General features: G+C 42.4%; 1 protein-coding gene across 6 annotated transcripts in view; it reads left to right on the forward strand.

The window, feature by feature from the left end:
- Window positions 1-567: 567 nt before the first annotated feature.
- MYO5A (myosin VA) overlaps window positions 568-13774 on the forward strand; it is a 198693-nt gene continuing 185486 nt past the window's right edge. For all 6 annotated transcript variants that reach the window (XM_042941987.1, XM_042941991.1, XM_042941992.1 and 3 more), the window contains exon 1: window positions 568-650. In XM_042941987.1, coding sequence (XP_042797921.1) covers window positions 624-650 — 27 coding nt within the window. In that variant the 5' untranslated portion in view covers window positions 568-623. The remainder of the gene's footprint in view (window positions 651-13774) is intronic.

The following is a 13774-nucleotide window of genomic DNA, read 5'->3' on the forward strand; positions in this document are numbered from 1 at the left end:
CCTGGACACACGCAGTGACACCAGCTATCGCCGCCCCTCTCGGTGGCTGGGCCATTCTGCACCGCCCAGGGCTCGCTGTAGGGGAGAAGGGACATCCGGGGGGCCACGCGCCCCAGGGGCAGGTGTGCCGCGAAAGAGTGGCCGGGGCGGGCTTCCGGGCCTCGGCGGCGCTGGCTAGCAGGGCAAGGATGCTCGGAGCCGGCAGCCGAGGGGAGGCAGCGTGAGCCGGAGAGAGCCCTGAGCAGCCGCTGTGGCAGCGCCGGAGCGCAGCCTCCTCCCGCTCCCACAATGCACAGGGCGGCGGCGGCGGCGGCGGCGGCAGCGGCAGCGGCAGCATCACCGGCCGCCCAGGGGGCTGCGGCTGCGACCCCGAGGACCCCGGGCACGCGGAGCGCTCGCGCCTGCTCGCGGCGAGCCCGGGAGTGATGGCGAGGTCTCCGCGGGCCGCCCGCGCCTGAGGCGCCCCGCCCCGCCCCGCCCCGCCCGCCGCTGCCCGCCCCGCCCGGCCCTGCCCCGCGCGCAGCCGGCGGCTGCCTGGGCGCTTCCTAGTTGGCGCGGGCGGCCGCCCAGGCGAGGTGCGGCCTCCGCTCAGGCGGGGGGCGTCGGCGCCGCGGGGCCCCGCCATGGCAGCGTCCGAGCTCTACACAAAGGTGAGGCGCCGCGGGGAGGGGGCCGCGCGGCCCGGCACCGCCCGCTGTGGGGCTAGGGAGGGGCGGGGGCGCGGGGGCCGGCGCGGCTGCACCACCCCTTCCCGATCATTTCAAAACCCCCGGCCCGGCCCGCTTGCCGCAGAGGCGCCTTCCTCTTTCGGGCGCTCGGGGCGCAGGCCTGCCTTGGGGGTCTCTCTGGCCCCTGCCACGCTTCCTGGGCTGGGTGCTCAGCGTGTTTCTGATTGGAAAGGGGGGGCCGCCGCCAGGATTGCCCTGCCCGCCGGTTTGGTTTCGGAAAACGCCTGGTTGCGGGAGATGCTTGATCGGGTGGATCAGATGGTCCCTCCCTTGGGGACAGGCGCTTAAAATAACGTCTTGTGTTGGTATGCGGTGCCACTTCTACCGCCAGCCAGCCTTTCTGTGAGATTATTTGGAGTCCTGCAAACACGGTCGCCAGTCGATTTTTCACCCCTGAAGCCGGGTTTCACATTGCTTCCCTGGGGGTGGTGAGCCCTTGAAGATGCAGCCGGATAAATGCGAGATGATTCATGGGCTCGGATGCTCGGCTCTCATTTGTCCCTGGGAGTTTGCTACCTACGTGAATCCCTTAGAGCCTTGTTATGCTCCATGGCTTCACCATCCTCTGGGGCGAGCCTTAAGGAAAGTGGCAGCCTTTTCTTTCTTACACTGACATCAGTATTCTCCGGGTCTGGTAATCTATGAATGGCATATTTTGGAAAACTGCCCCTTTGAACACTTATGAAAATTTGTTTTAGGCGGTGTGGTGCTTTGTGAATGTATGTAGTCATGGCATTTTATACTATAACTCCAGTGTACGTAGGTGTTTTGCTAACTGTTAATTACCCTTAATTCCAGTTAACAGAATTGCCTTAACTTTTCAACTTCACGTTTGTGGCAGAATCTCCATTTAGGATCTTAGAATCATTGCTTCCAAATGTGACCCAAAGTAAACCCAGGACCAAAGTTGCAGCATGTTATAGAAGTCTGGACCCACCATCAAGAGACCTGGATTCTGGCCCAGGCCTTTTCACTTACCGTGTGACCTTGGGCAAGTCACTTAACTTCTTTTGTTTGGTTGTCTCATATCTGTAAATGGAGTTAATTATACCTGCCCGACATCTCTTACAAGGCTGTTGTGAGATCAGACCTAGTAATAGATGGGAAAGCTTTTGCAGCCTGTGAATTTCTCAACAAATATGAGGTATATGATTAATTTCTTCAACCATGAAATGAGGAGTTTGCTTGAAACACTCTCTAGGTCCCCTTTTTTTCCAGTCATACATTTAAAGACTTCACAGTAGGAACTTCTCTCTAAACCTGGTAATTTTCTTAGGCATTGTAGGCCTCTAATGTATGAATGAATGCAATTAGGAACTGATTCGGTTACTTTATTAATAAACATTGATCCAGTGCTAACTATGTGCCAGGTACTGCTCTAAGTGCTTTACAAATATTAACTCGTTTATTCCTCATAATGAACATATGAGGGTAGGTACTGAGAAGTGCCATGAAGAGATACAGGTCTGTAAACATTCCTTAGTTCCTTTGTATAGCCCTCTACTCTTCACTGTGGTGAGGAGTCCATCAGTGAGCTGCCTAATTGTGGGCTGCTTAACTAGAGACTGGATAATAAATTGCTCTTGGTGTTAAATCAGCTTTTTTTCTCCCAAGATAATTTTGAAGAAAAAAATTTTTTTAAAATACTGTGATTTTTAAATTGCAAGGATTTGAGTTTTGGTCATAGCTTCATCACACACTGTTAAAATTTGGCTTTTAGGCATTGTAAAGACAGACTGGTTTAGACATCAAAAGTGAGTTGAGCTTAAATTGCCTTCTAAATACATTTATGCCTAAGTATAATCTCCTCACTTGGCTATTTGTTGGTTAATTCTTTTTGTGAATGGGCCTTAGCTTAATGGTGGGCCAGAATATTTATTGAGCACCTCTTGGGTGCCAGGTACTTTATTTAATATTGAGAGGTTCTAACAATGAACAAGACACAGCCCTTTCCCGCACAGGGCTCACAGTCTGTTTCCTATATTCTTGACCTACTTTGAATATCCAGGAGCATAAATAACCTGTTGTTACCTCCATAGCAGGGAGACAGCTGGTGTGGTATTTATTAGTAGAAATTAGAGAATGGGTTGGGACGTGGGGAAGGTTGGATGATTCTAGAGATAGAAGCTTGGGTAGTGATTATTAGAGGAAGAGGGAAATCATTAGAGGTTAAATCAATGGATAAACACAAGGATTTTTCCCTCACAGAGGATTATAGGGAAGGAAGTTCTGGAGTAGATTATAAGGAAAGATGTATTAGTGACGTGCCATAATTATGGTATTCAACGTAGTGGTTAAATCTGAAAAGTGCCTTTTTAAAAAATGTCATTCAGAGTTTAAAGGCAGATTTTGATATGTGATACATATCAGCTCCCATAACAGTGAAAGGCAAGAGATCATTCAGTTTATTCTTTGTAGCTAAAATGATAATGGTTTTCTCATAGTAAGTTATCAGGGCTTCCATTTTGTAAATTTTTCCAGCAGCATAAACATTTTAAGGACAATAGCTAGATTCCCAGGATATAACATTTCTGGAAACCAACATTTTGGTTAAAATGTTTTTATTTTATTTTATTTTATTTTTAAGTTTATTCTGAGAGAGAGAGAGAGAGAGAGAGAGAGAGAGGAAGCACAGGGGCAGGGGCAGAGAGAGAGAAGGAGAGAGAATCCCAAGCAGGCTTCGCTGGCAGCACAGAGCCCGACTCAGGGCTTCAGCCCACAACCCATGAGATCATGACCTGAGCCAAAATCAAGAGTCAGATGCTTAACTGACTGAGCCACCCAGGCGCCCCTGTTTGTTGGTTTTTAAAATAAAGGCTTTATTAGCATAAGAGACTGTTAAAAACTGAGAACAAACTGAGGGTTGATGGGGGGTGGGAGGGAGGGCGGGGTGGGAGGGAGGGGAGGGTGGGTGATGGGTATTGAGGAGGGCACCTTTTGGGATGAGCACTGGGTGTTGTATGGAAACCAATTTGACAGTAAATTTCATATATTAAAAAAAAAAAAAAAAATAAAAATAAAAAAAAAAAAAAAAAAAAAGAAAAAAAAAATAAAATAAAGGCTTTATTGAGATATAATTTACATACCATGCAACTCCCAATTTAAAGTGTACAATTCTTTTTTTTAATTTTTTTTTAATGTTTATTTATTTTTTGAGAGAGTAAGCGAGCAGGGGAGGGGCCAAGAGAGAGGCAGAAACAGAATCCAAAGCAGGTGCCAGGTTCTGAGCTGTCAGCACGTGGTTCGAACTCACAAATGGTGAGATCATGACCTGAGCTGAAGTCGGATGCTTAACTGACTGAGCCACCCAGCTGCCCCTAAAGTGTACATTTCTTAAATAAGTAAACATTAAAAAAAAACCCCAAAAAACAAAAAGCTTTCACGTTCTCTCTCTCAAAATAAATAAATAAACATTAAAAAAAAATAAAGTCTGCAATTCAGGGGCCGCCTGGGTGGCTCAGTCGGTTGAGCATCCGACTCTTGATTTCTGCTCAGGTCATAATTGCAGGGTCACAGGATGGAGCCCTGCATCACCCTCTGTGGAGCCTGATTAAAATTCTCTCTCTCCTTCTCCCTCTGCCCCTCTTGTGTGTTTGTGTGTGTGTACTCTCTCTCAAAAAAATAAAAGTGTATAATTCAGAGATATTTAGTATAATCACAGTTGTGGGTCAGTTTGTGTTTAGATCCACCTGGCTTGTTCCCAAAAGAATTAAAGGTGGCTATGATATCTCATTGCTTTCTGATTTTGAAAATATTTACTAGTCTTGACTTGCCAGTGGATATTTGAATCATAATGTCACCCATAGATGCTTTCAGTAACTTCGAAGGATTCAGCATTTGTGGAGCAGAGTTTATTAATTAGGCCTGGATAGATCACCAGCAGCAGTAAAATGTCATGGTAGTCCTCCTCACATGAGCTTCCCAAACATCATGGATAACACCATAAATGCCCTAGAATGCCCAAGATTACCTGAAGTTGTTTAATTAGGAGTCCCATTGTGTATCAGGATGCTGAGTTTTGTAACAGTACAAAAACTAAAGCCCCTACTAGAGAAGCAACATAAACTTTCCTAGATGAAACTACAATTTAGGCCAATAGATTGTATATCTGTAATCTTCCTTTCCCACTATATTTCTTCATACCTACTGAAGCCACATGGCCTAGATTTTTTTCTGGGATAGTTCCTGTTTTATATTCTATGCCATTTTCCCCCTACCATCAATCCTGGAAATTCTAATATTTGGGTGTTGCAATTAAATTTCTCAGAGTACTTTCAGCATCTTAAAGCAGGACAGAAACCTCATGTCTCATCATGTGCTTGATATAGGATTTAGCAAATACATTCGATTTCCTCAAGTATCCTGTCCTGCCCCTTCCATCTATATTTCCTCCCGATGTCTCTAATGGCAGGGAAACAGACTCTAAATGATAGTTTGAGATGATTAGTTCACTTGTAGGAATGGAGCAGGGTACAAAGAAGTGGTTAAACAAGTAAGCACATTTCCAGGCATGTTGAACAGGATGAGTAATAGCGTGGAGAGCTGGGAGCCAGGGAAACCAAAAAAAAAAAAAAAAAAAAACCCCACCAAAAAAAAACCGTTGTAGGAAACAAAATAGGAAGTGATGAAGCTCTGGTAGACTGAGGCACAGGCAGAAGTTATATGAGAAAAGGACAAAGCTGAGAGGCAGGTGTCTGTGATGGATTAGGTACAGGAAGGGAAGGAGAGGGAACAGCATAGGTTAACACCAGTAGCTCTAGATTTGGAAACTGGAAATTAATTCCCATTATGTCATGGAGTTTTGCAGACTCCGTGTAACCTGTAAGCTACTAAGAAATACTTCTTCAGACTGCTTGAGCACAGCAGAAAGCTCATGATTTCCTCTTGAAATTTGTTACTGTCTCTTGAAGTGTGAAAGTTTGGTGTATTGCCCAGTGGCTAAAAGAGTACAAAGGAATTCTCATTTTAATGAGAGTTGCTACTGCCAGATGAACATTTCAAATCTATCTGGTGCTTTTAGCAGTTCAAAGTAGGGGAATACTGGAGGAAGGTCTATGAATGGGGTTCCTGGGATTTAACCATTACCTCCAAAGGGTTGGGGCACGGTGGAGGTGCACTATAAGAAAGTGTGGGAGAGGACAGGCAAACCCTCTTTCCTTACATCTTGTCTCCAAAGGTAATATAGCTTCTTAGTTTTTTACTTTATAATGGATTTTGCCTCCATAGGGAGAATGTAGGGGCACATAGCCCACTGGAGGATAGAGTTTGATGTATTCGTCTCTACTTAGGCAATTCCTAATGAAGTATAAGGTCTTGTGAAAAGTTGAAACTCCTAGCCAGGAGTTTCTATGTAATAAGGCCTGGCCCTCGGTAAAGTATCATGTGGGCAACCCCACTCCTCCCATTCCACCTGACTGACAGGTCTCCTTCCCACAGAGTCATCCCAGACTTTGTCCATTTGTCTCCCTGGGGAGTTTGTCCTCTCCTTTCCTTCCAGCACCTGCCTTTCTGTCTCTCTTTCCAACAACTTTAGTGAGGTATAATTTATATGTAATAAAATTCACCCATTTTAAATGTACAGTTTAGTGAGTTTGACAGATATGTTCTGTCATGTAACCACTACCACAAACAAGATATAGAACATTTTCATCATCCTCAAAAGTTCCTTGTGTTAAGCTTCTTTTCTTCCCCAGTTAATTCTTTGTGGCTAAAAGGATAATTTTTTAAATGAACTCCTATTTACTGGAGTTGTGCTTGCCCAGTGGGGCAGCAGGAAGAGTTGTTTGTTTTCAAAATGTATGTTATGGTTTCACGTTAGCCCAACCAATAGAGAGATACTTACTCTAGAGGCCTGAACCGAGGTGTCACTTCTGTGGAGTTTCATTCACAGTGGGAGGTGGGAGTGGATCGAAAAGGATTTTAGGTGATTTATTTAATTTTTCCTTCACACACTTACCCCTTTACCTTTATTGATAGGGTCTGCCTTTGATGCCTTGAGTCCTTAGGTCCTTAGTGTGCTAAAATGCCCGTTGGTCACTTTTGCCTTTTAACAGTTGTCCTGTTCCATCTACCTTGGTTGTAATGCCAGTCTGGGTTTGTGGTGATACAGATTTTTAAACTGCAGAAACTTATCCCTGGCTTCTTCATGCCTCGGACCTTCTCCATTTCTTTTCTAAGCCCTCCTCAGCTGGAAGTCTCCTAAACCAGCAGCCATTAGTATTAAACAGCTCCTTGTACCATAGAGGTTTTTGCCAGTTGTGGAACTTGGGGATGGTGTGATTATGTTTTGACTTCAAAATAAAGACTCCAAACTTGGTTGAAATCAAGGGAGAAGTACATTGTCCACTTCTAAGTGTTCACGAGGACCATCTGTCTACCTCCTTTGGCCTGATGTGCTGCTGTGTTGTGAACATGTTGTTGTGTTCACAGTGCTGAACTGGAGGGAGGCCGGGCACTAAAAAGACAAGTTTTGTCTCTCCTTAGTCACTCATACAGAAACTTGCATTTTCCTGGCCAGGAATCCTGTGTGTATGTTTGGGGTTTCTACTTCTTTGTAAAAACACACGGAAACTAGAGGAGTTTCAGAATGGGAGAAGTAAAATGATTATGGCAATAAAGAAGGTAGATTAGAAAGGCAGAACTCCTTAACTTAGAAAGGTGAAGGTGGAAAATGATGAAGTATTTAACATCAAGAATAATAGAAGTTTTATAACATCAAATCTCAGGGATTCTTGTTAGATCTTGAAATAAATAAATATGTTATTTAAAATGAATTTCTACTTGGGGGTGCCTGGGTAACAGTCAGTTAAGCATCCGACTTTGGCTCAGGTCATGGTCTCACGGTTTGTGGGTTTGGGTCCCATGTTGAGCTCTGTGCTGACACCTCGTAGCCTGGAGCCTGCTTTGGATTCTGTGTCTCCCTCTCTCTCTGCCTCTCCCCTGCTCTCATTCTGTCTCTCTCTTTCTCAAAAATAAACATTGTAAAATGAATTTCTGCTTTAAACATTATGTTTACATTTATGAAACTTATTACCTCAAGTTATGATGGCAGCTAGTATGTAGTAGATAAATAAAAAGGGTCTGGATAATTCATACATCATAGTTCTGAGATACTGACTTAACAAACATCTCTTTGACAGTGTTAAACAGTTTACCAGCCAGAGCTGTTTTAGTTGGAAGTAACAGAAACATGACTCAAAGCCAAAAAGGATTTTATTTGCTTCTATGACCTGAACACCCAGGTGCATGGATTCAAAGCTAGAATGTGGTCTCTTGGGCTCTCTGTCACTGACTTTCATGTCAGATTATGCTGTCTACCATTGGTTTCATCCACATGACAGCTCTTTTCATGATGAAAAAGATGGTCAGTGGCACCTGCCGACCACATGATCTTCCAGCTCTGGGCCTGGAGGAAGAGAGTCTGGTAGAAGAATCCTGGTTGCCCTTGCTAGGGGTCATGTGCCCTCTCGTTCCACTCTGCTGTGTAGGCAGTGGAGGAAAAATACTATGCATAGTCAAGTCCTGCTCATCTCAGGCCAGGCAGAGGATAAGATCTCATGATGAATAGCTCTGCTCAGATCTGGTGGCTGAAAACTGTTGCCCATCAGAAAGAATAGTCAGTGTCTGCTATGAATAAGTCACCAAAAATGACAAAGCGATTGAATTCTGCCCCTACCCTTCTGGTCTTTAAGCAGAAGAATGGGAGGATTTTGCATGGACAGAAGACATTGTATATCTTTCCCTAGAGAATCATTTGAATTAAAAAAAAAAGAAAAAAGAGCCATGGAGAATCCATATAAGCAAATGTTACTGAAATCCTATCAGAGATTGAAGATTTGAAAAGTATTTTTCATTCAGTCTTAATCAGGGGGTTATGAACCCTATGTCACCTTTCCTTCTGATCTCTTTCTGCCCTATTTACTCAGCATTTTATTTCCCCTCATTTTCTTCATTTTTTTGCTTGAATACATGATCTCTTCCCTCATTTTCAGCAATGAATAAATTGTAAAATTTATTATTCCCCTTTGATTGTCTAAATCATCCTGTATGCATCTTCAATGTTCTTTTTATGCTCTCTTGCCTTCCATTCTGTCATCTACAAGTGTTATCTGTCTACGTCGACAGATGTCCTCTGTCATCTTGATCCCCCTACTCCTTTATTTTATCTATTCATTCTAGTGCTCTCTTGTGCTTTGTTATAATCAAATACACACACAGACACACACACACACACACACACACACACACACACTCCTCAAAAAGGGAATAAAACAAATTCTTATGAAGTAAATTGTTATTCAGTAACTAATTAGATTGTGGAGGGTGCTTCATTTCCTCAAATCCTTGTACTTTTGCTTTGTTACCATTCTCTGAACCTGACATCACAATAGAAAGTAATTTCTCATGAGTTTACATAAGTTATTTTCTGTGTATGGGGGTGTCTATGTGTTTTAAACAATTAAACACTTTTGTCTTAGACTAGTTTTTAGTCTAGACTGCACTAGTGAGAACTTAGTTTTTCATTTTGCCCTACTGAAGTATATACAATAAGATGACCAGCTATTTCTTTAAGGATACCATCTTACTTTAAAACATTGTTGTAACAGTATTTTAAAAATTTTTTTTTTTTTTAACGTTTATTTATTTTTGAGACAGAGAGAGACAGAGCATGAACGGGGGAGGGTCAGAGAGAGGGAGACACAGAATCTGAAACAGGCTCCAGGCTCTGAGCTGTCAGCACAGAGCCCACGCGGGGCTCGAACCCACGGACAGTGAGATCGTGACCTGAGCCGAAGTCGGAGGCTTAGCCGACTGAGCCACCCAGGCGCCCCTGTAACAGTATTTTAAAAACTTTATTCAGAATTGGTCTCTATGTGTTCAAGCTGAGAAAAATCTTACTTCTTATTTGACAAGTGTCATGCTCATGCTGGGAGCAGAAGTCCTGGAGATGTTTCATAAAATCAGGAGATGTGTATTTTAATAAGGAATTTGGGTCAAAATGTGGATTCAGTATTTATCAATTCAGAATAAATAGATGGGTATTATCTATCTCTTTAGGTATATATCTGTATCTTTTTATAGAAGTGAAAAGCCACTAGCCACTAGAGCTAATATTGCATTTTCACCCACCCTTCCTGTTTATACTCATTTTTTTCATCTTAGACCAAAATTTCTCAACCTCGGCCCTATTGTCATAGAAGGCTAGATAATCCTTCCTTTCTGCAGGCTTGTCCTGTGTATTATATGTTTAGCCAAATCCCTAACCTTTATCTGCTAGAGCCAGTAACATCCCCCACCCCCAGTTGTGACAACCAAACTTTATTATCTACAGACATTACCAAATATCCCATGGGGGGGCCAAATCCCTCTTCCTACTACCCTCATTTGAGAACCTCTGCCCTAGACCTTAAGGCTTAAACTAGGGTAAGAAAAAGTGGGAAAGAGTTAAAAACAGAAGCAGAGATTTATTGGAAAAACTGTTAAAAAATAACTTTTCAGTAGTTTATTTTTTGCTTATAGAAATGATACATCATGAACAATTTGGAAAATACAAAAACATATGAAGGAAGAAAGTTAAACATAAACCAATTCCATCCAGAAATAATCATTGTCAATTAGTAATTTGCTTCCTTAAGTCTTTCATCTGTATGTATGTATGTATGTATGTATGTATGTATGTATGTATTTTTTAATGTTTATTCTTGAGAGAGAGAGAGAGAGAGAGAGCATGAGCAAGTGAGGGGCAGAGAGAGGGAGAGACAAAATCTGAAGTAGGCTCCAGGATCTGAGCTGTCAGCACAGAGCCTGACTTGGGGCTTGAACCCACGAACCGCGAGATCATGACCTGAGCCGAAGTCAGACGCTTAACCGACCGAGCCACCCAGGCACCCCTCATCTGTATTCATAATGTAGTTTTTATGATATTTTATTTTTTTTCAACGTTTTTTTTTTTTTTATTTTTTTTATTTATTTTTGGGACAGAGAGAGACAGAGCATGAACGGGGGAGGGGCAGAGAGAGAGGGAGACACAGAATCAGAAACAGACTCCAGGCTCCGAGCCATAGGCCCAGAGCCCGACGCGGGGCTCGAACTCACGGACCGCGAGATCGTGACCTGGCTGAAGTCGGACGCTTAACCGACTGCGCCACCCAGGCGCCCCTGATATTTTAAATGTAATATGTATTGTGAAAAATTTTTTATGATTAAATATTCATTAAGAATGTTTTTAGTGACTGCATAATTTTCCATCATCTGCATGTACCATAATTTATTTACTGCTTGGCCTTTTCACTATTATAAGACAGGGACTATGGTGAGCATCTTTGTACATAAATCTTTGAATTAGTCAGTTTTAGTCAATTTTATATTCCACGTCTCCCTGATAAGTGTTATCATTTACATTTATGCAGGGTAGTGTATTCACATTTATTTCATTTTAAAAATAGCACTTTCTATGTACATTGCTTCAGGGCTAGGATGACCAGATGTCCCACTTATGTGAGATGCTTTTTGCCATCCAGTGCCTTTATTGTGTTTTGAGAAATCCTCTTAGATTGAAATACATAAATTTATTTCAAAAACTTAACCTTTTGGAAATCTAAACTATTTGCTTTTTCTGACCATTTTCCTCATTGTTGCCCTTATTCATTGTTTCTCTTTGATCTTGGGGGAATCTGGGCCAGACAGAATTATTGAATTAGAAAGAATTAAAACAACCATGAAGCTTTTGTCCTAAGAGTACAAACAATATAATATTAACTTGAAAATTACCTGAAAATATGTTACCATTTTATTATAGACAACATGTCCTCCTGATTAGAACAATTATTTGTCTGGAGTGGTCTGGAACAATTATTTGTTTTCAGTGGATACTCAAGAACCTGAGAGATCTTCAGCACCTGCTTTAAAACAAATAGAATGGAAGTGCCTGGATGGCTCAGTCAGTTGAGCATCCAACTCTTGATTGTGGCCCAGGTCATGATCCCAGAGTCGTGGGATTGAGCCCGAGAGTGAAGCCTACTTACGATATTCTCTCTCTCTCTCTCTCTCTCTCTCTCTCCCCCCCCTCCCCCCCTCCCCCCTCCCCCCTCCCCTGCTTGCGCTCGCTCACTCTCTCTAAAAAATAAAACAAAAACACAAGTAGAATGGAGCAAAATACACCCAGCATTAAAGATAGCATCCTAGAACAGAATCTTTATAGCAGTCAGAAGGTGTTTTGGGGTTTGTGAGGCCAGTGGGTCATTGCTGTGTACAGCAGCACTGCTTAAGGACTGGTAGCCACAAGTGTGGTTGAAAGTTGATTGTTTGGAAATGTGGATATTGAAGCCATAGGAAACTGAGCAGAAGCCTTAGTGTCGTTGGAAATTTCTTCGCTTTTATTCCTCCATGAAAACCTTGATTTTTACCTTCTTTAGTTGTTACTTGTTTTCTTCTAAAAACTGTGGCTTGCATAAATGCATGACTCCATGGCAGTATAATTATCAAATAATCATGGTTAATATTTACTGAGGTCTTACTATGGACCAGACACTATTCTGAGGACTTTGATACAACTGTGTCCTTCCTTGGCCTCTACCTCTTCCAGTGCCTGAAAGAGAGGCACTATATCATAGCAGTCAAGGTATGGACCTATACTTAGAGTTTGAATTGTGGTTGGAATCCTGGATTCTCTGTTCACTTTTTGTGTGACCTTGATGAGCTACTTAGCCTCCATGCGCCTCAATTTCCTCATTTTTATTATAAGGATAATAACACCTACCTCATATGGTTTTAATGATGACTAAATTTTTTCTTTTTTCTTTGAGAGAGCGACAGAGAGTGTTGAGAGAAAGAATCTTTGGCAGGTTCCATGCTTAGCATACAGCCTGATGCCGGGCTTGATCTCATGGCCATGAGATCATGTTCTGAGCCAAAATCAAGAGTCAGATGCTCAACCGACTGAGCCACCAGGTGCCCCCTAAATTTTTTAATATATAAAAAATGTTTAGAATAGTAACTGATACATAATAACATACTTAACTGTTGGCTGCTTTATTGCTTTTTTGGTTGTGGCTATTATTCTCTTTTCTGGCTGCTTTGTCTTCTTCATAACCTCAGCAACCTCCTATTACCCCCTAGATATTGGTCCTCCCAGGCTCTGTCTGTAACCTAAACTCCCTCCCACTGTGGCCTGATCTGCTCCTGAAAAGTTAGGTATGAACCTGTGTTGACGACTTGCAAATCTGTTTCCAGCCTATTTGCTTTCCCTACAAACCTAGGTCTCTGTGATGATTGCCTATGGGCATCTTTACAAGCACTTAGAGCCTAGCATATTCAAAATTGAACTCGTCATCTCCTCCCTTCCTGTTCATCCCACTCTACCCTACTTCTTTGTGTCTTCCTTCCTCATCTGTAGGATGGGGTAATAGTAATATCTACTTCGTAGGGTTATTAAGAAGATTAAATGACATAGTTTATGCATAGCACTTAGAATAATTCCTGGTACCTATTTGACAAATGTTAGCCACTATAATTGTTACTATTTATATTTCTTGTCTTGTGAATGGCATCAACATCTATCCATGTACTCAAACCAAAAATTCAGAAATTGTCTTGATTTATTCCCCTTTAACCCCACACCCCAATCACTTACCATTTCCTGGTGCTATCCATGCTTTGTTTGGACCCTTTATTATTTTTTCTTGTATCTTGTAAAAGTATCCTAAGCAATTCTTGCTCTAACTCCTATAATCTGGTTTTTCTTCTGCTACCAGAGTGATTTTTATTTTATTTTATTTTTTGATGTTTTATTTATTTTTGAGACAGAGAGAGACAGAGCATGAGCAGGGGAAGGGTAGAGAGAGAAGGAGACACAGAATTCAAAGCAGGCTCCAGGCTCTGAGTTGTCAGCACAGAGCCCGACGCAGGGCTTGAACTCACAAACTGTGAGCTCATGACCTGAGCTGAAGTCGGATGCTTAACCTACTGAGCCACCCAGGCGCCCCCAAAGTTTTTGTATAATGAAGATATCATCATGGTACTCTCTGACTTGAAATTCTTTCATGATT

The sequence above is a fragment of the Panthera leo genome, chromosome B3, assembly GCF_018350215.1.
Source record: "Panthera leo isolate Ple1 chromosome B3, P.leo_Ple1_pat1.1, whole genome shotgun sequence".
Lineage (NCBI taxonomy): Eukaryota > Metazoa > Chordata > Mammalia > Carnivora > Felidae > Panthera > Panthera leo.